This window comes from Salvelinus sp. IW2-2015, unplaced genomic scaffold, assembly GCF_002910315.2.
Source record: "Salvelinus sp. IW2-2015 unplaced genomic scaffold, ASM291031v2 Un_scaffold3566, whole genome shotgun sequence".
Lineage (NCBI taxonomy): Eukaryota > Metazoa > Chordata > Actinopteri > Salmoniformes > Salmonidae > Salvelinus > Salvelinus sp. IW2-2015.
The window spans coordinates 94,406-115,799 of record NW_019944845.1 but is presented as its reverse complement, the minus strand read 5'-3'; the positions used below and the strand labels follow the sequence as shown (position 1 = coordinate 115,799).

The following is a 21,394-nucleotide window of genomic DNA, read 5'->3' as shown; positions in this document are numbered from 1 at the left end:
GCGCTATGGCCCAGTCTCTTCTTATGTTCATCCCTCTCTCACTCTCCACCTCTATACCGGCTGCCCTGTCTCTCAGTCCGCTCTCTCGCTTGCCTCCACCCGGCCTGTCTCCTCTCCATCTCTCCACCTCTCGTCCTCTCACCCTGCCCTGTCTCTCATCCTCTTCTCCACCTCTCCTCCTCTATCACCCGTGGCCTTGTCTTCTTCTTCCTCCTCTCCACCTCTTCCTCGGGCCCGTCTCTCATCCTATCTCTCTCTTCACCCTATCCTCCTGCCTCTATCACCTCTGTCTTCTCACCCTCTCTCCAACCTCTACCTCCCTCTATCACCCTTGCCCTGTCTCTCATCCCTCACTCCACCTCTCCTCCTCATCACCTAGGCCCTGCCTCTCATCATTCTCTCACCCTCTCCTCCTCTATCACCCCTGTCTCTCAATCCTTCTTCTCCATATATCCTCCGTCTATCACCCTGGCCAATGTCTCTCATCCTCTCTCCACCTTCGCTCTATCACTCTGGCCTTGCTCTCATCCCTCTCTCCGACTTCTATCACCCGTTTCCTCATCCCTCTCTCACCTCTCTGCCTCTATCACCCTGCATGTCTCCATCCTCTCTGCCACCTCGCTCTCTCACTCTGGTCTTGTCTCGCATCCCTCTCTCCACCTCTCTCTCCACCATGGCCTGTTCTTCGTCCCTCTCTCCACCTCTCCTCCTATCACCTGCTGCCCCTGTCCTCTCTATAGGGCTGACTATTGCTTTGGTATTTGTATCCATTGAATCGAGTTGTGTATCATTGGATTCTAATTAGTGGTAAAATGCTGAAGGCTGAGTTCGTGCTCTCCTCTCGCATTGGATCCTCTCTTTCTCTCTGCTCTCATCTCTCAATGTCCACTTCTCATAATCTTTTTTTTTCGTCTCGTTACTCCTCTCCTGTCCTCACACTCGTCTCTGCCCTCTGTCCTCTCCTCTCTCTCTCTCCTCTTTTGTCCTGTTTCTGTCCGCCAACTGTTATTTGTCCTCTCATTCATTATTGTCTCTCCGACTTACTCTCTATCAGTCCTCAATTTGACTTCATTCTTTAACCTCTCTTCCTTCCCCACTCTCTCCCTCTCCCTCTTACCTCTCCCTTTCTCTCTCCATTCCTCTCTACCTCCTTACTCTATCCCCCCCTTCTCCCTTCCTTCTCTTTCTCAGTCGCAGTCATGGAAGGAGTTTCTCAGTCTCTCACCCCCACAATCGGCTAATTTAGATATAGATAATAGTAAGTCTATGAATAAATTATATGGAATCAAGTATAATAGCATTTAAACAAAATATATATTTTAGATTAATGAGATTCTTCAAGTAGCCATCCCTTGCTGATGAACACTTTGCATCTCTCTCAGACCCAGCTTCACCTGGATGTGCTTTTCCAACGGTAATTAAGGTAGTTCCACCTATATTGCTGGCACTTGTTGGCTGATTTTCCTTTCACTTTCTGCGGTGGCAACTCATCCAAACATCCTCATTGGTTGAAGGCGGGTGATTGTGGAGGCCAGCGTCATCTGATGGCAGCACGCCATTCAATCTCCTTCTTGATCAAATAGCCTTACACAGCCTGGAGTGTGTGTGGGTCATTCCTTTGAAAAACAAATGATAGTTCCACTAGCGCAAACCAGATGGATGACCGTATCGTGCGCCGATGCTGTGGTAGCCGATGCTGGTTATAGTGTATCCTTTGATTTCTAAATAACTCACATGACAGTGTCACAGCAAATGACCATCACAACCTCCTCCATGCGTTCCACGTGGGAACGCACCACTCGGAGATCATCCGTTTCACCTACATCTACTTGCGTCTCATCAAATCACAGGAGGTTGGAACCAAAAACCAAAGGACAGATTTCCACCCGGCCTAATGTCCTTGTTCGTGTTTCTTAGGCCAAGCAAGTCTCTTCTTCTTATTGTGTCCTTTAGTCAAGGGCTGGCAGGTAGCCTAGTGGTTAGCGGTTGGCCAGACCGATAGGTTTGCTGGAATGAATCCCCGAGCTTGACAAGATAAAAATCTGCCTGTCTGCGCCCTGAACAAGGCAGGATAACCCACTTGTATCCTGGTAGGCTGTGCATCATGTAATAAGAAATTTGTTTCTTAATCCTGACCATATAGAACTATGATTTAAGACCATGACAGGTGCCAGTTCAATGTGATAATTCAATGGACTTTCAGTTTCTTCAATTGCAGTCACCAAATCATCAAGCGCTATGATGAAACTGGCTTCCATGAGTACGCCACAGTAAAGGAAGACCAGCGGGTACGCTCTGCTGCACGAGGCATCGTTCATCTAGAGTTACCCGCGCTCAAAAAATAGCTTATTCTTTGCATAAATATGCGACCTTGGTATTTTAACCAATGAGGGTATTCTGTATATACACGCCCTACGCCATGTCACCAACCAATCGATGGCTGAAATGCAATTAGAAGGAAAGAAATTCCAAAATTAATTAACAAGAGCAACACTTGTAATTGAAATGCAGTTCCACGGGTGACTACCTCATGAAGCTGGTTGGAGAACTGTCAAGAGTGTGACAAGCTTTCATCAAGGCAAATGGGTGGCTTATTTTGAAGAATCTTCAAATGACTAAAATATATTTTGCATTTTGCTTAAACACTTTTTTTGCTTCTACTACATGATTCCAATGTGTTATTCGTAGTTTTCATGTCTTCACTTTATTCTACATGTAGAAATAAGTACAAAATAAAGAAAAACTCCTTTGATTGGGTAGGTGTGTCTTTTGACTGTACTTGTATATAACCTCAGAAACAAGAAATGTCCTCTCACTGACAACAATTAACATGTGTAAAATATTTGTCATGAACCGATAACCAGATTCAACAACTGAAGACATTAAATCTGACACAAGTTCCACAGTCACATGTGACTAACACATTGGAATTACTGGTGTCCTGTAACAAAGGGGCGGTACAAATCAAACAGTAACAGTAATATCTGGTGTGGCACGCTGCATTAAGTACTACAGTTGCATGCTCCTCCTCTCATGGAACTGGCCCAGTTGCCATTCTTGCGGTGAGATTACCCGTCCTCACTCTTCCACAAGGCACCTGGCCAGTTCGCCGGACATTTTCTGGGGGGAATGGCCCAGCCTCTCATCCCTCCGACTTTCCAACAGTCCATGACGTGCCTCAGCTGGCATTGAGATCCGGTGCTCTTCGGTCTGGCCATGGCCAGAACACTGACATTTCTGTCTTGCAGGAATACGCACAAAACGAGCAGCTATGGCTGTGGCTATTGTTCATGCTGGCGGGGTCATGTCTAGGCATTGAGCCTGCCAGAAGGGTATCACTTATGAGGGAGGAGTGATGTCTTCCCCTGTAACACACAGCGCTTGTTGCCTGCAAGTTGACCAACCAAGCTCCAGTCCGCTGATTGCTGTGACACACTGCCCACGACCAGACTGGACCCTTCCATCCCAATATCGATCCGCTTCCAGATTACAGCCTCGGTGTAAGCTAAATCCTTCGATCATATTCAGCGAATCCATCCATCACCCCTGGGGTGAGACAAAACCCGACTGCGCTCGGAAAAGAGCACTCTCTGCGCTCCTGTCTGTCGCGCGGGGGTTTGTGCCCATAGCAGTTGTTGCCCCGTGATGGTCTGTGAGACCCTGCCTTACAACAGGCCTACAAGCCCTCAGTCCTGCCTCTTCAGCCTATTGCGGACAGTCTGAGCACTGATGGGGGATTGTGCCTTCCTGGTGTAGCTCGGGCAGTTGTTGTTGCCATCCTGTACCTGTCCCGCAGGTGTGATGTTCGGATGTACCGATCCTGTGCAGGTGTTGTTACACGTGGTCTGCCACTGCGAGGACGATCAGCTGTCCGTCCTGTCTCCCTGTAGCGCTGTTTTAGGCGTCTCACAGTACGGAAATTGCAATTTATTGCCCTGGCCACATCTGCATTCCTCATGCCACCTTGCAGCATGCCTAAGGCATGATCACGCAGATGAGCAGGGACCCTGGGCATCTTTCTTTTGGTGTTTTTCAGAGTCAGTAGAAAGGCCTCCTTAGTGTCCTAAGTTTTCATAACTGTGACCTTAATTTCCTACCGTCTGTAAGCTGTTAGTGTCTTAATGACCGTTCCACTGGTGATGTTCATTAATTGTTTATGGTTCATTGAACAAGCATGGGAACGTGTTTAAACTCTTTACAAAAAAGATCTGTGAAGTTATTTGGATTTTTACGAATTATCTTTGAAAGCAAGGTCCTGAAAAAGTGACATTTCTGTTTTTTTGCTGAGTTATATATATATATATATATATATATATATATATATATATATCATTGTTAGTAAGGATTGTGTTTGTTGAGTTTGAACCAAATGGGTGTTACCCTTTTTGATCTGCTTTAGTGAAAGGTCCGTTTATACCATCAATCCTCCCGAGTCACTACCCTGTTTTAGGTGTTTATGTTTGAATGATGGAAGTAACATTTCCCTGTAGCCTGGAGGACATTGAGTATCTATGACACCATGTTTCTAGAATAATTATTATGTCAAGACTTTGGTATTGTTAAGAATATTTGGGTTTGTGGTTTTAAGACCTAAGCTAGAAGAACAAGCCCTGGAAAATAAAATAAAATAAATAAATCCCTATTTAACAGTGAAAATATGTTTGCATGTTTGTGAATTAAGAAAAATAAAACTGTTTGCGTGCGTGCGTGCGTGGTTGATGCACCCAATCAATACTTAGGCTAAGCACACTAACCACGCACAACACAAGAGTGAATGTGTAAACTACAGTATAAGAATTTGTCAATACTAGGAGTGAAGAAACTGTAAATTATATAAATAGACAAATACCTCTCTTTCTCTCCTTCTCTCCAGTCTCCCTGTCTCTCCTGCAGTGCGGCTGTAGTTCCAGAGGAGGATCAGGTTCTGGAGAAGGGCACGGTGCAGAACGGTTGCCATGACGATCACACAACCAATAGCAGCAAGGTTTGCCTCACCTTACCTCACTCTAGTGAACGTTTGACCTTTGAACCTAGCCGTGACCTTTACTCATCCCAACCTGACTTCACTTAAATCCAACCCCAGTTCATAAAACCAGGCTTAGTGTTATCATATTTTATTTCTGAAGTCATATTTATATCYCCATACTATACATGATGGAATGACGTGACAAGAACAAGCCTGACATAACTTTATAGAACCTAGCCAAACGGAAATGTCTTGATTCATTTGGATTCACTAACTAAGTCACTAATCACTCTTATCCAAGACCTCAGGTCTAACCCTTCTCACTCTCCTCTTTCTGTTTCAGCACACGCGCACACATGCACACACGCACGCACACACAAACACACAGCTTCTCACTAGCCTCTCTCCTCTCAACTCCACCAGGACACCTCATCTCTCAAATGTCCCTCCCAGGCCCCCGTAGGCCGCAGCCCTAAGGCCCCGAACGGTCTGCTGAGCCCCAGGCTGGAGGAGCCCCTGACCAACAGCCAAACGTCCCTGTGTGAGATGCTCCAGGAGAAGGAGAAGAAGTGGGGTGGAGGGGCCATGGGGATGGACCACTCTGCTCTCATCCCCCTGCGCTCCAAGAACTTCAGAGAGAGGAGCGACGCCCATTTTGTAGATGTTATCAAAGAGGACAGGTGAGGSGATGGATGGATGTTACACAAACTGATCTGGAACCGGGCTTGATGGATGTGGTGGWGCTTTTTGGGGAGTTGGCAGAACAGCACTAATAGATCTGAGACCAGGCTAAGGGAATCAAAGGATAAGATTCTGATCGCTGAAGGCTGAACTGTTATGTAAGAAGCAGACCCACATGTATDTTTCATGTGGTATCAATGTCTGTTTTGATACAGTGTGTCTATTTACAATGTGCTTTATAGAACTAGTGTTACAGAAATTCCCTTCCTTTCCCTAAAATCCCCAGTTGTATAGAAATCTGGGTTGGAGGATCTGGATTTCCTGCTTATTCCCCCCGATTCTGGGAACTCTCCAACTGGGATAGAAAATATATATATAATATTTTTCTAATGTTTTGAGGTAGTTACCAGAATTTTGCAATCCTATATAGAACACACACTGCGGTATGATCTGCTGCGTGCTATTTTGTTTGTAGTGATCCTTACGCTTCTGCCCACTGAATAAGCACCTGGGTCATGTTCATTCGGCACCAAATGGAAGAAAACAGACATAATACAGTTGATGGTCTATCTGGACTTGTCCAGTAAGAAAAGCTCATTTTCCATTGCAAAATGTTTTTCCATTGCAAAATGCCTTATGAACACGGACGGCCCTGGTGGTATGATAGGTTGGTGTAACTCTCTCCCCGCCAAGTCTGTCTTCTCTATACTGACTGACTGACGTCTGTTGATCTGTCCATCTCCCAGTCTGATGAAGGACTACTTTTTCAAGCCTCCCATCAACAAGCTGAGCCATACCTTCCTGGACAGAAACCCGCTGGAGTCTGCCTAACAGGTACTAGTTACCAAGGCAAAGAGGTTGTGTATACCTCTCTGTCATGTTACTCTCTGTCTCCTCTGTCTGCATGTGTCTGTCTGTCTGTTTATCTCTCCCTGCGTCTGTTCTCTGTCCCTATTTTCTGTTCTGTCTTGCTATCTGCCTCTCCCTGTCAACACGTCCTCCTTATTTGGTCTGCTCTGTCTGTTGTCTGCTGTCTCTGTTCTCTGTCTCTGTCTCTGTCTGTCTGTCCTGTCTGTCTGTCTGTCTGTCTGTCTGTCTGTCTGCTGTCTGTCTGTCTGTCTGTTTCTGGTCCTGTCTGTCCTGTCTGTCCTGTCGTGTCTGTCTGTCTGTCTGTCTGTCTGTCTGTCTGTCTGTCCTGTCTGTCTTTTTGTGTCTGTCACTCTGACTCCCTATCCGTTTCACCTTGTCTGTCCTAGCTCTGTGTGTTGTGTGTGTGTGTGTGTGTTCTCTGAGTATCTGTAAGCACTGCCATATGTATGCCTGTCGAGGACTGCGGCAAAGACAGGGAAATCACTGCAGGAACATCGGATAGGAATGTCCTCTAGCTTGTATACCCTCTGCTGGTACACGTGGGGAAACTGCATGTTCAACTTCAAGTCTGGATAAGTTTGTTCAGTTCATACTTATTACACTTAATCACATGAGACAGTTTATTAATGTTCTTTTAAAGACTTCCATTCTTCATGCTTCTCTATTCTTCTCTGCAACCTTTGCTCTCTCCTTTTACCCTTTCCAAACTCCCGCTCTTTATCTCTTTACTCTCTGCAACCGGACCAGCAGTACCATTCATTGCATTGTGCCTTTAGTAAGGCACTTAACGGCGGCTAACGCTGTGCTGCTCTCACCCTTGTGTGTCTTTGTGTGTTGTATGAGGTTGGCTATTGTGACCAGCAAAATCAACTCCATTTCAAACTGACAAAGTTCTATTCCTCCCGTCCCCAGGTGGAGACCCAGGCAAGCGGTACAGACCTTTGCCAGCCTACCTCCAGCTCTTTCCTGGACATGGTCCTGTGCTGGCTCAGTGTTCCTGGCCCTCTCCCTGGTCTGCCTCCTCCGTCCCTGCTCTCTCTCCCTGGGGCCCCTGCCTGCCCCGGCCCTCGCCCTGGTTGCCGTGGCCGCCCTGCTGGAGGCCCCGCGCGCTGGTGCTGTAATACGTAAGACGGTTAGCGGGAGAGAAAATGACGCTGGAAGAATGGCAGCAGTTTTACGGGCGCCCAACCAATTGTGCTATTATGTGGTGTTTTTCACGTTATTTGTAACTTATTTTGTACATAATGTTTTCTGCCACCGTATCTTATGGCAAAAAGAGCTTCTGGATATCAGGACAGCCGATCACTCACCTGGGATTAGACAAAGATTTTTCTTTCAACACAGCAAGAAGCACAAGACATTACTCCAACACCCGACGTGCCATCATCCCCCATTATTTGCCAAGAGAGGCGACGCAGGTACAAGAGGACAAAGAGCCGGATGCCTGGTCAGGAACCCGGAAAAGGCGAGTGTGAAAGCTGCCGTTACCGTCAATACTACTCGCCACGTGCAATCATCTGGACAATAAACTTGACAAGGTACGATCACCGAATATCCTACCCAACGGAATCAAAACTGTAAATATCCTATGTTTCACGGAATCGTGGCTGAATGAAAACATGGATATTCAGCCTACAGGATACACGCTGCACCGGCAAGATGAAACAGCACCACTCCGGTAAGACGAGGGGGGGGGGGCGGTCTGTGGCAATATTTGTAACAACAGCTGGTGCACGAAATCTAAAGGAAGTCTCTAGATTTTTATTGACTGAAGTAGAGTATTATTGTGATACATTGCAGGCCACACTACTTCCTAGAGAGTTTTCAGTATACTTTTGTGGCTGTTTTTACTCTACAACACAGACAGATGCTGGCACTAACCGCGCACTCAGACAGCTGTATAAGGCAATAGCAAACAGGAAACCACTCACCCAGAGGCGCCGCTGTAGACTTTAATGCAGGGAAACTTAAAATCAGTCTACCAAATTTCCATCAACATGTTAAATGTGCACCAAGAGGAAAAAATTCTAGATCACCTGTACTCACACAAGCTCCTCCCTCGCCTCCATTTGGTAAATCCGACCACAACTCTATCCCTCCTGATTCCTGCTAACAAGCAAAATTAAAGCAGGAAGCACCAGTGACTCGGTCTATAAAAAATGGTTAGATGAGGAAGATGCTAAACTACAGGACTGTTTTGCTATACGACTGGAACATGTTCCGGGATTCTTCCGATGGCATTGGGAGTACACCACATCCGTCACTGCTTTATCAAATAAGTCCATCGAGACGTCGTCCCCACAGTGACTGTATGTACATACCCCAACCAAGAAGCCATGGATTACAGAACAACATTCGCACTGAGCTAAAGGGTAGAGCTGCTGCTTTCAAGGTGCGGACTCTACACCGGAAGCTTACAGAAATCCTGCTATGCCCTGCGACGAACCTTCAAACAGGCAAAGCGTACAGTACAGGGTAAGATGAATCATATCTACACGGCTCCACGCCGTCTTGTGGCAGGGCTTGCAAACTATTACAGACTACAAAGGAAGCACAGCCCGCGGCTGCCCAGTGACACGACCTACCAGACAAGCTAAATCACTTCAAATGCTCGCTTCGAGGCAAGCAACACTGCGACCATCTGAGAGCATCAGCTGTTACGGATGACTGTGTGATCACGCTCTCCGTAGCCCGACGTGAAGTAAGACCTTTAAACAGGTCAACATACATAAGGCTGCGGGGCCAGACGAATTACCAGGACGTGTCCACCGGGCATGTGTGCCTACCTGACAGGCTGCTCACTGGACATTTCAACATGTCCTTGATGAGTCTGTAAACCAACATGTTTCAAGCAGACCACCATATCCTCGTGCCCAAAACACAAAGGCAACCTGCCTAAATGATTACAGACCCGTAGCACTCATGTCCGTGGCCATGAAGTGCTTTGAAAGGTTGGTCATGGCTCACATCAACACCATTATCCCAAAACCCTAGACACAGTCCAATTTGCATATTGCCCAAACAGATCACAAGATGAGCAATCTCTATTGCACTCCACACTGCCTCTTCCCACCTGGAAAAAGGAACACTTATGTGAGAATGCAATTCATTGACTACAGCTCACGCGTTCAACGCACATGTACCTCAAAGCTCATACACTAAGCTAAGGTCCTGGGACTGAATACCTCCCTCCTGCAACTGGATCCTGGACTTCCTGACGGGCCTGCCCCCAGGTGGTGAGGTAGGTAGCAACACATCTCCACGCTGATCCTCAACACTGGACTCCCAGGGATGCGTGCTCATCCCCTCGTACTCCCTGTTCACCCCCATGACTGCATGGCCAGGCACGACTCCAACACCATCATTAAGTTTTCAGACGACAAGAAGACGACACGCCTATAGGGAGGCCGTCATAGACCTGGCCGGGTGGTTCCAGAATAACAACCTACCCTCCAACGTAGCGCAAGACATAAGGAGATGATTGTGGACTAAGGAAAAAGGAGGACCGAGCACGCCCCCATTCTCATCGACGGGGCTGTAGTGGAGCAGGTTGAGAGCTTCAAGTTCCTTGGTGTCCACATCAACAACAAACTAGAATGGTCACACACACCAAGACAGTCGTGAAGAGGGTACGACAAAGCCTATCCCCCTCAGGAGACTAAAAAGATTTGGCATGGTCCTGAGATCCTCAAAAGGTTCTACAGCTCAACACGAGAGCACCCTGACTGGTTGCATCACTGCCTGGTCAAGGCAATTGCTCGGCCTTGACCGCAAGGCACTACAAGGGTAGTGCGTACGGCCAAGTACATCACTGGGGCAAGCTTCCTGCCATCCAGGACCTCTACACCAGGCGGTGTTAGAGGAAGGCCCTAAACGTTATCAAAGACCCCAGCCAACCCAGTCATAGACGGTTCTCTCTACTACGCATGGCAACGGTACCGGAGTGCAAGTCTAGACAAAAGGTTTCTCAACAGTTTTTTACCCCCAAGCCATAAGACCCTCCTGAACAGGTAATCAATGGCTACCCGGACTATTTGCATTGTGAGCCCCCCCCCCCAGTAACCCCTCTTTTTACACTGCTGCAACTCTCTGTTTATCATATATGCATAGTCACTATAACTAATACACTCATGTACATACTACCTCAAATTGGCCGACCACACATGCTCCCGCACTTGGCTGACCGGGCTGTCTGCATTGTGTCGCCACCACCACCCTCCAACCCCCTCTTTTCCGCTACTGCCACTCTCTGTTCATCAATATATGCATAGTCACTTAACCATATCTACATGTACATATACCTCAAATCAGCCTGACTAACCGGTTCTGTATGTAGCCTCGCTACTTTTAATAGCCTCGCTACTGTATACAGCCTGTATTTTTTATGTTGTTTTATTTCTTTATTATACCTATTTTCACTAAAACCTTTTTTGCACTATTGGTTAGAGCCTGTAAGTAAGCATTTCAACTGTAAGTGACCTGTTGTATTCGGCGCACACGTGACAAATAAACTTTGATTTGAGAAGGAGAGGTGGAGAGGTGAAGAGAGGGAGAGAGGAATGGGGAGGAGGAGGAAAGGGGGGAAGAAGTTAGAGGGATGGAAGGAGAGGGAGAAGAGGGGAAAGTGATATGAGGGGTGGTGCTTGGAACTGGGGAGGAGAGGAAGAGGGGGAGAATGGTAAAGGAAGGGAGAGAACTAAGTGGGATGAGGTTTGAAGATGGGGAAAAGTGGAGGCCATTAGCCTGTTTTTCAATGGGGTTGGATTACTGTACACGTACTGTCTATCAGCCCTCTCTGAGCGAACCTCCTCTCCTCCTCTCCCAGGATGGCCTTCTACCTGGACAGCGTGATGAGCTGCACTAGGACCCTGCTGAAAGCCATCTCTGGCTGGGTCCCCCGTCACCTGATAGGTGCCGTGCTGGTGTCCCTGCCCGCTGTGTCCGTCTTCTCACACGTCACCTGTGACATGCACCTCTCCATACAGGTGAGCGTGTCTATTCTGTTCATTTGCCCTGGTAATTTCCTCCAGAGTTTGCTAATGMTAACGATTGTTCCTTCCTGTGTCTCTATCGGTGTCTCCCAGTTCACCATGCTCACCTGCTGTGCAGTGATCATTGCCATCATCCAGTACTGTAACTTCTGCCAGCTGAGCTGCTGGATGCGCTCGGCCATGGCCACCGTGGTGGGACTGGTGCTKTTCGCCCTGCTCTTCAGCCCACCCTGCAGGTCAGGCACGYTATGATGGCTTCTATTTTYTAACACATTTATGGCCCTTTTTTGTTGGTCGGAAAGGACCTGAAAGGGGCATCTGCAGTTCAAACAACAATAACAACACGTGACACCCTGTCACTGTTTTGGTAAACAACTGAGGAACGGGGCTAGAGAAATGTWACCACCCTCAAATTTGTATATTACCCATTTCATCCACTACCAATGCACTCACTGAAGTTYGATAGGATATTGTWTACAATATTACCACAATGTCATAAATTAGTATGACTTTTCCTTTGTGCTGACACTGTGTGGAATTTAATTTGTCGTGGAYTCGATTAATCTCATCCGACCGTGTCTCGTGTTTTTGTCTCCTCTGTCTTCCAGTTCTRCCAACAGTATGTTATTTTGGTGAGTAGAAGGAAGTTATCCATACAACTAATGATGCATTCACAATGTATCATTGGAAGGCCATGCTGTATTCTCAGATTATAAATATATCTCTCTCACTCCACCTTTCCTTAACTCCTTCCCTCTCTCTTTTTCTCCATCCCTCCTTCCTTCTCTCCCTCCCTGCCTACATTTCTCTACATCTCTACCTCCCTACCTCATTCTCCATCMCTCCCTTCTTCTCTCCTTCCTTGTTTCTCCACCCTTTCCCTTTCTTTCTCCMTCTCTCCCTYCCTTTCYCTCTCCTCCAGGTCTGGCAACGCCACCMACAACAGTAACCGCAGCAGTCTTGTACATGGTCAGCCTGAGCCCGCCGCTGACCCCGTGCCCCGCCTCCAGGACCTGCTGGGCCCCGAGGTGGGAGTGGCTTTCTTCCTGCTCCTCCTGCTCGTCTGGTTCCTCCAACCTGCGAGTTTGAGGTCAGCTTACCGCCTCCATTACCACGGCAACGTGGAGGCCGACCAGCACCGCATCAAGATCCAGAACATGAGGGACCAAGCCGATTGGTTGCTTAGGAACATCATCCCCATCCACGTGGCAGAGCAGCTCAAAGTGACTCAGAGTTACTCAAAAACCATGGTAGCGTTGGCGTGATTTTTGCCAGTATCGTTAACTTTAGCGAGTTCTACGAGGAGAGTTACGAGAGGCGGCAAAGAGTGCTACCGCGTGCTCAACGAGCTCATCGGTGACTTGACGAACTGCTTCGCGAGCCGCCCTTCAACAACATCGAGAAAGATCAAGACCATCGGCGCCACGTACATGGCGGCGGCCGGGCTGAACGCGCAGAGTGTGCCGAGGCCGCGCAGTTGTCCGCACGGCCACCTGCGGGCGCTGTTTGACTTCGCACTGGAGATGATGCGCGTGGTGGACGACTTCAACAAGAACATGCTGGGCTTCAAGTTCAAGTTGCGCATCGGGTTCAACCACGGCCCTTTGACCGCAGGGGTGATCGGCACCACGAAGCTGCTCTACGACATCTGGGGCGACACTGTGAACATTGCCAGTCGGATGGACACCACGGGCGTGGAGTGCCGSGTGCAGGTGAGCGAGGAGAGCTACTGCGCCCTCAGTGCCATGGACTACAACTTCGACTACCGCGGCACAGTCAACGTCAAGGGCAAAGGTCAAATGAAGACCTTTCTGTTCCCCAAGAGTGCAGACAGTGGTGCCCCCGTTCCCCAGTACCTGCTCTCCGTKTCGCCAGAGATCCGGGTGCAGGTGGACGGGAGTATCGGGCGCTCGCCAACGGATGAGCTCTCTAATATGGTGCCTAGCTCCATGGCTGGCGTACCCAGTATCACCAGTCCCTCGCTCAGCTCTGGGGTGTCCACAGGTCTGTTGCGGCCTGAGAGGGGGGTGGTGGAGGCTGGAGATAGGCCAGACAGTCGGCAACAATACTACTGTAGCCCTACTACTACAGAGACCATCGCAGCCAGACGCTCCTCCTCATCATCCTACGTTGGTCTAGCCTCCCTGRCTATCACTAGTCAAGCTGGAGCTACTTTGACAGTCCAACAACCAAATCTAKCCATCACTAATAAAGGTGAAACTCCTTCAACCAACGTCCAACAKCCAAATCTGCCCACCACTAGTCTAGCTGGAGCTCCTACAACAAACGTCCTCCAACAACCAAAACCTGTGGCGCCTGCCTCCCTCCAGCCTCTCTCCCCTCAGAATGCCACAGCAACTGAGTCACGGAAGCAGGTGGAAAAAGAGAAAGAGGAGAAGGACGATGATGACATTATTGGCGAGCTAACGAAACTCTAAGACTGTTATGTCTGCGATAGTTTTTTGCATTAGCCTTCAGCCCTTTAAGCACGGCCTTTCTTGCATTCCTGCCAGTTGAAGCTTATTATGGAACAGTCATATGTGACGAGAAGGAGGTAGCACCTAAATGGCAGACTGTAAGAAACCAGTTTCTGGCTCCTCAGTTGTCAATTCTTCTCCAGGTTCGTGCTCATTAGGACACGCCTTTGTAAATCTTTTTGCAACTGTAAGCGAAAATTAGCGTTTCTTATTGAACAAGTTCAGATACTAGGTCTGTTTTCTTCCCGCTCATGTCCACTGAACACGACCGATGTATCTGGTGGGCACAGTAAGAGTGAATAAGAAGATAGGGAAAGTACGATGGGCGCTATTACTGAACTTATGTTGCTATAGAAACCCAGCCTCCTATGATCTACTTGATTCTCACTAACATCTTTAGTCTTTTTTTTGTTGTATGTTTTTGTCTTTTTTTTTTCTCGCCTTTGTTTTTTTAATGTCTTGATTAAGTGCCTTTAGCACAAAATAATGTGTAGACCAAGCTGATCTGGACAAGGAAAGAAGAAGAAACATAAAGGGAAAAGACAACTGGGAAAGACTTCTACACTACAAAACTGTGAACCTTATGTACATTTTAAGGCAAAAGCTTGGTTTCTGTCAGTTTGTTACAGTTGTCTTTGGTCTGTGTTGCTTTTATTACTGTAGTTAAGGAGTTTACAAGAATCGGAGCAATAAGGAATGCCACAGTGAAGAGTGAATGATGGGTTACAAATGGGGAAGCAAGATGGAGTCGTCTTTTCACAGTGAATCACTTTAAATTGTCTAAGAAAAGCACAGGCCTCGCACAGCGCTCTCAGACAAACCCACAACAATATCTAGAACATCAGTCGGAAGGCTTGACTGTGTGCTTGTGTCTGTGTGCTACACTACAGTAATAACTGCCGTCCACGGCCTCATGTGGAGAGGTGGCTGTAAGTTGTCATTCTGCAACTGATGAAACCGTGGGAAGAAGGTCGGGAGTGGGATTAAGAAATAATGAAATCCCTCTTGCTGATGTGGTATCTGTTCTCCTGGCCCTGGTTAAAAGTAAGGACCTCTGTCTTACCAGCCTCAAGCCGTCAACTAGACCTTGGTAATAGTAATTAGGGCTGAATCCTAACTCCCACTTAAGTCTGTTTTATGTCGAGGTCTCCCATTGACATCAATGCATGACTAAGTGAAAATGTTTAAGTTAGGACTTGACCCTAACTCTTTAACATATCATTAATTAGCTTCAACTGCACATTAGCTCTGCAAGTCTATAAAGCTAACTTTTAGCACCACAGGTTGGTTCATGTGCCATATACCGGATTAACCTGAGTTGATGTTGAGTGATCCAGTTTAACGGAATGGTAGATTGGTATATTGACCTTCAAATAGGACTTGATATGCTATCGCCACGCCCCACTCCTGTTACTCTCCCGTCCGGCTATTTAGAAATACATGCCAGGGGGAATGCACCCGATTCCTCTTGTTACAGCATTCCTGCCAAATTAGATCCTGGATAATAAGGGACATTTCTAACATGCGTCATGTAAACACATGTGAAAATAAACATGTGAAGTGTGCATGTTCAGTGCTACATGTTTTCCTGTTTGTTTTGTGTGTTTGTTTTGTTGAAGTTGAGATCTTGTTTTTTTCTTTTTATATATATATATATATGGTGTACTGTATGCATTGTTTTTCAGACCCTTTCTTGAGAGAATTGAGTATGGTAAACCTGTACAGTGCATTTCCTCCAACTGCAAGTCTAATCATCCCTGTCATTTTTTCTCTGTTTTAGTAAAGGGCTTGGGTGCTCGGGGGAAATAACAAAACAAGTAATGTACTACTGTTTTCCATCCAATTGGCGACCGATTTTCATGCGAATATTCTAAAATCTACATCAAGAAAATATGCGCATTTTTCCACCAGTGGTGTGTTTCCACCAAACGGACTTGTTGCGGATAAAAATCAGTGCATGATGACATAGAGCACACAAATGTATTTTTTTCACTTACGTTTTCACGTACCAAATAAAAATCTAAAGTTCAGTGTGTTTCCATTCCATTTTCAACTCTACCAATAGTTTTGCTATAAAAGAACTGTTGGGTAAAATAGCAAATGTGCCTACTCTGGTCTTGGTACATGTGCTCTAGCCAACAGCTCGCAGATACAATGAGGATAGGCTCGTTTACATAATGAGATTATTATGGATAAGAGCGAGAAAATGTGTATTTTTCAAACGGCAGCCAAGCATGGATCAACATGTCACCAGAATCAGACCCTGGAGATTTATTGGAAAGGAGCATCAAGATCACTGTGCACTTTCACACCCTGTAAGTCATCAGAAGTTAGGTCTATTTCATCTGTAGCCTAATAAACTGCTTATCATTGCGTGACTCAAGGTTTACTTCGATATGATTATTATATGAATATTTACCTTTAAAGGCATTTCCACTGCCATTTCTCGCATAATTGATAAAAAAATTACCAACACAGAAAGATCCCCACCCCGTCGAACAAACAAATTATCTTTCGGCAYTTRTAAAATTGTACCGAAACTTCCTGTTTCCATCACAGATGTTGTGATTTAAAAAAAATTATACGATATGACTTTACTCACATAAAAACTGGGGATGGAAACGTTTATATTATTTTTGACCTCAGACATACTTTGAAACCTCAAAGGTACAATATCAAAGCATTCTGAATTAGGAGTATAACTTGGGAAGTAAATGTTCATAGTAAAAGACTCCAAAGCAACATGTTTTAGTTTAGTAAAGATGGAGATACTCAGGATATCCCAGCAATCATTTGGGTTTTAAATGCATCTTTCAACTTTCAGCACTTAAGTTTCTCTTTTGTAGTGCCATAATTTGTTTTACTACAGGTTCCTTGTGTGTACTGCAAGAGTTTGCTAGTAGTGCCTTTTCAGTCATAGAAAAATCCTCTCTAAATCAACTCTTATATCATTTAATTAAGATTGCCACGTTTTGTTTTCTCAAACCTCCATGAATATACATTTGTTTGGCTTTTTTACATGTGCACATATTTTTCTCATCCAAGTTCTTTGAACTTTTTATATGAATTTGACATGTGCCTTTTCTACTACATAACCTGCTGAGCAATTGTTTCCAACATGTAGTATCMCTGATATGAGTATGAAACTCAATATTGCAGTTCATTGTCACTTTTTGGTACACAGCTGCCACTTATTTGTTCTGATGTGGATTTAAAAAACAGGGAATAACACAAATGTAGTTTTGCTTTGTTTGACTGGATATTGTTGTACTGTGTAGAATTGCTTGAATGGGGTTAGGCCCATTTTAAGTGCATTAATCTACAAACGGGATTGTTTTCAAATTGTCAAATGTATTCTTGCCGATTATGAGCGTGTGCAACCCTTGTTGTAACCTACCAAATTGCATTGATTACATAAAGGGACATATTGGAAACAATCAGTTTAAATAATAAACTTCACACAGTGTTATGTTGCTAAATGTCCCAAGGAAGGGGAATCTGCATAATTGAGGTCTGGACACATGAAAGGAAGATAAACCAGATATTAGCTACATTATCTTTTTGCTTTTGAGAAACTCTGCTTATCAACCTATGGATTCTGGTGTTTTATCGTGTTGATGCTGGATAAGTAGCGTTCTTAGAAAGCAAAGGGAAATAAATATGTGAATTTAAGGCTACTCTTAAGGTGTTGGAGCTCAAATCTTATGCCCAATTCAGTCCGACCGTACTGTGATATGGCTCTATTTTCATTTCACACTGCAACTGTGGTGAAGTGTTACCGAACCAGCTCAGTACAGCTCGGTTGGGCTCAGTAGTGTGAAAAAGGTATTGTGTTCCTACTTCAAAAAGCTTAGTTTTTTTTGTACTAACTTGCCTTCATTGCAAAAAGGACTTCTAATATTGACAATGGGATGAACGTTGTGATAACAAAGAATGGCAACTTGAGACTGGTTTTGAGCGCAAATATAGATGTCATTGATTTGATGTATGTTTGGCCTTATTTCCTCTCTTTCATTGCTTGTCGTGCACATTGATGACGGGTTGTTTCTATACTCACTAGTACGATATGTATGCAGTATGTATACATTTTCACAAAGCACTCACTCTGTATGTACATATGCATTTTATATTTTGTATTATTTATACAGGTGCCATTGTTGAAGGGTTGAGGAATACATGGAAGGTTAGATAAATGTTAGAACACTGTTACAATTATGTCCAAATGTCATGTTTGCCTGCATGTATAGTATGTGTGTGTACCTACCTGTACGAATGTTTGTGTAACTGTATGATTGTGGGAGAGGGATGCTCTAACTTACACAGTAGGCCTAGGATTGTGTGCTGCTTGAACTTGTCCATTTCTTTCCACCTCAGTATGTCAAAGTCAATTTACATTTGAGTAATTTAGCAGACACTCTGATCCAGAGCGATACATTTTTTCCATACTGGTGCCCCGTGGGAATCGAACTCACAACTTGGCATTGCAAGCACCATGCTCTACCAACTGAGCCACATGGGACTCTGACAAGGACCTATAAGGACATTTTCCTGCCACCACTACTTCTATATAGGCCTAGGCGACAGATCTCTCCATCCTAAGGGATCCATGGTATTGCCCCATGAGTAGCCTGGTCGGTCTCAGATTGTTTTGTGCTGTTGGCAGTCCTATGGTCATTGTAACAGCAAACAATGACCATAGGAGTTGACGAGACAGTGCAACAGATCTGGGACCAGGCTATATCATCAACACCCTGCAAGGTAAAATCACACTGCTAGATTTCTGTTACCGTTTTCAGACCCTGTTTCATATAAGCCTACTGTACAGTTGTGGCTGGTAGATCTTTGGCCTCCCTCCCACTGTATTTTATATAGCCTATAGCAGCTGCATTTTTGGAGGGGTCTGCAAATGAAGGTTTAAAAAAAAGGAATAAAGTGATTTTTTGGAGACTTGTTTGGATGGTTTTGTTTGCATTGCTTGATATTTACCCATTATTACAACTTTTGATGATGCATTTACAATTGACATGTAAACTTCTGTTGCTTTGGCTCCTTATTGATACAAATGTAGTGGACTAGATGGATGGACAAGGGTGAGTGCCCCAAAATGGTCTTATGAGGGTTGGTGACTTGGAGACGCATGATACACAATGTATTGGGGGGCTGCACAATAACTGCTCACTTGTCATTGTTCTGTAACACTTTAGGTTAGAAAGTGCTTTGACAGCTACTTAATTTTGGGTTATTCCACCCCTAGAGGCTTGTTGATGTACGTCCACATGACGCACGGCAGGGCATAGGTTTGCGTAGGCGTGATTGCACAGCCCCTCCCCCCCAGTTTAGCTAGAAAGAAAAAAACTTTTTGTATCGGAGGAATCAACAGCCGCCATCTTGACGCGGCTCAGAATCAGGATTTCGGGAGAGCATTATTCTTTAGACCGAAACGAGCCATTTAGACCGTGCTCAACGGCTTTATTCTGCAGAAAATCGAAGTCTTTATTCCTTCGAGATAATTATTGAGAAAAAACGAGGATTGGATCAGTTTTTGTCGTCTAGAGAGCCCCTCGTATATTTGATTTCCCCTTCAGAGAGCGCCGCTTCTCCGTATCTCCGTTCCGAGACGATGTATTTATCGAGAGACAGTATCGAGAAAAATACATCGGCGCATACAAAATATTTTTGTTAAATTTTGTCTTTATTGGAGGCGAAAATTGATTTAAGGCTGTTCATTTGGACCGGAAAGGCGCTTATTTAAAGATGCTATCTGGGATTTATGGAGAAGGGTCTTGAATCCACACTTATATATTTTTTTGCTACTATTTTAATTTATTTTTTCGTGAACCGAAATATTTTTTGGCCATAATTATTAACGATAATTATGTGGGTGTTGGGTGTTGGATTATCATGGGGTGATTGTCAGCGGCGAAGCGTGGCGCTGTTGCCTTTATTTTGAACACTTCTACTCGGCTGACTAGTGCAAGCATTTTCTATCTTGCCAGCTAGTTGGTTAAATACCCTATAATGGGGTGTGAGTAAGAAAGAAGATTGTTGCCATAAAAAAATCTAGCTGGAAGGAGTCGAATTTCATTTTGCATCATTATTTAGTGATCATTCTTACGATCAGAATGGCTGACAATTTGCTGGACGTCGGACCTCCCAACGCAAAGCGACCGAAACTCAATTCTCCTGCGCTTTCAGCGTCAGATGGTCCAGGTAAGCACCAAGTAGAGCCTATTTTGTCGTCAGTCTAGTGAATAAAATAAATGTATGCTAACAATGCATGAGTTATTTTAGTGATAATGAAAACTGTACTTTATATTTTGTCTGGTGTTGATTGCGTTCGCTCGTGCACAATGTTCCTCACTTAGAACTTTCATATGTCTGCTCTCGAGCTTTGCAGTCTAGTTTTTCGTGGTATTAAATTGTCACACCCGACTGTCACTGAATCTACAGTCACCCGTCTCTAGTAGCCAATCCTCCGCTGCTCTCTCTCGACTTGCCCTATGCCTTGGTAGTAAAGTCAGCCTACTGGCGGTGTGGTATTGCACATGTGCTGATGTGTCTGTCGCTCCTTCTCCGTTTACTAGCTCGCCTCTGAAACTTGCACGCCATGTTCCGGATAATGTCATTGCGGTGGAGTGTGAGTCGGAGCAGGCGAAGCAGACTAGACTTGTGATATAGCGCGCGTCTGTTCAAAAGAAAAGTGCAACCTGTTGAATTTGGTTCATTTCAACACTGACAGACACTTGTTAACCTACCGGTATAGGACTATTGTATGAGCACAGTCAACAGAAGTGTCAACATGAACTTGAAGGTAAGTTATATAAATGTTCATACGAGAAACCGATAGGAATTTCTTGGACGCTGCCCTTGAATAGGGCCCTGCGGTGAAGTTTATGGACAGGTCTCCTGTGCTCATAAACCTAGCCTCCCAGATAATAACAAAAGTCTACCACAGCGCTGCTTGGTTAGTTTTTATCAGAGAGAGAAGACATCAAGCCTAAACCTAACCTCAGGGTCTACCACCACACTGTACCCACCAAACACTCAGGAAACAGCAGAGGGTGCACCCCCTATCCACATGATGGGAGCGTGGAGAAGGTGGAAAGCTTCATGTTCCTTGGCGTACACATCACTGACAAACTGAAATGGAACACCCACACAGACAGTGTGGTGAAGAAGGCGCAACCGAGCCTCTTCAACCTCACCAGGCTGAAGAATTTGGCTTGGCACCTAAAACCTACACAACCTTTACAGATGCACAATTGAGAGGTCCTGTTGGGCTGCATCACCGCCTGGTACAGCAACGGCACCGCCGCGAACCGCAAGGCTCTCCAGAGGGTGGTGCAGTCTGCACAACGCATCACGGGGCAAACTACCTGCCCTCCAGGACACCTATAGCACCCGATGTC

At 45.5% G+C, this 21,394-nt stretch overlaps 1 protein-coding gene and 1 pseudogene across 2 annotated transcripts in view; both read left to right on the top strand.

The window, feature by feature from the left end:
- LOC112076093 (adenylate cyclase type 9-like) overlaps positions 1-16,015 on the top strand; it is a 21,783-nt pseudogene extending 5,768 nt beyond the window's left edge.
- Positions 16,016-19,346: 3,331 nt separating this feature from the next.
- Positions 19,347-21,394, top strand: part of LOC112076090 (histone lysine acetyltransferase CREBBP) — a 36,879-nt gene continuing 34,831 nt past the window's right edge. The window contains exon 1 of one of the 2 annotated variants that reach the window (XM_024142981.2): positions 19,347-20,195. In XM_024142981.2, the coding sequence (XP_023998749.1) occupies positions 20,108-20,195 (88 nt within the window). In that variant the 5' untranslated portion in view covers positions 19,347-20,107. Of the gene's footprint in view, positions 20,196-20,646; positions 20,797-21,394 lie in introns of those variants that run through there. The other variant, XM_024142982.2, reaches the window with a different exon arrangement.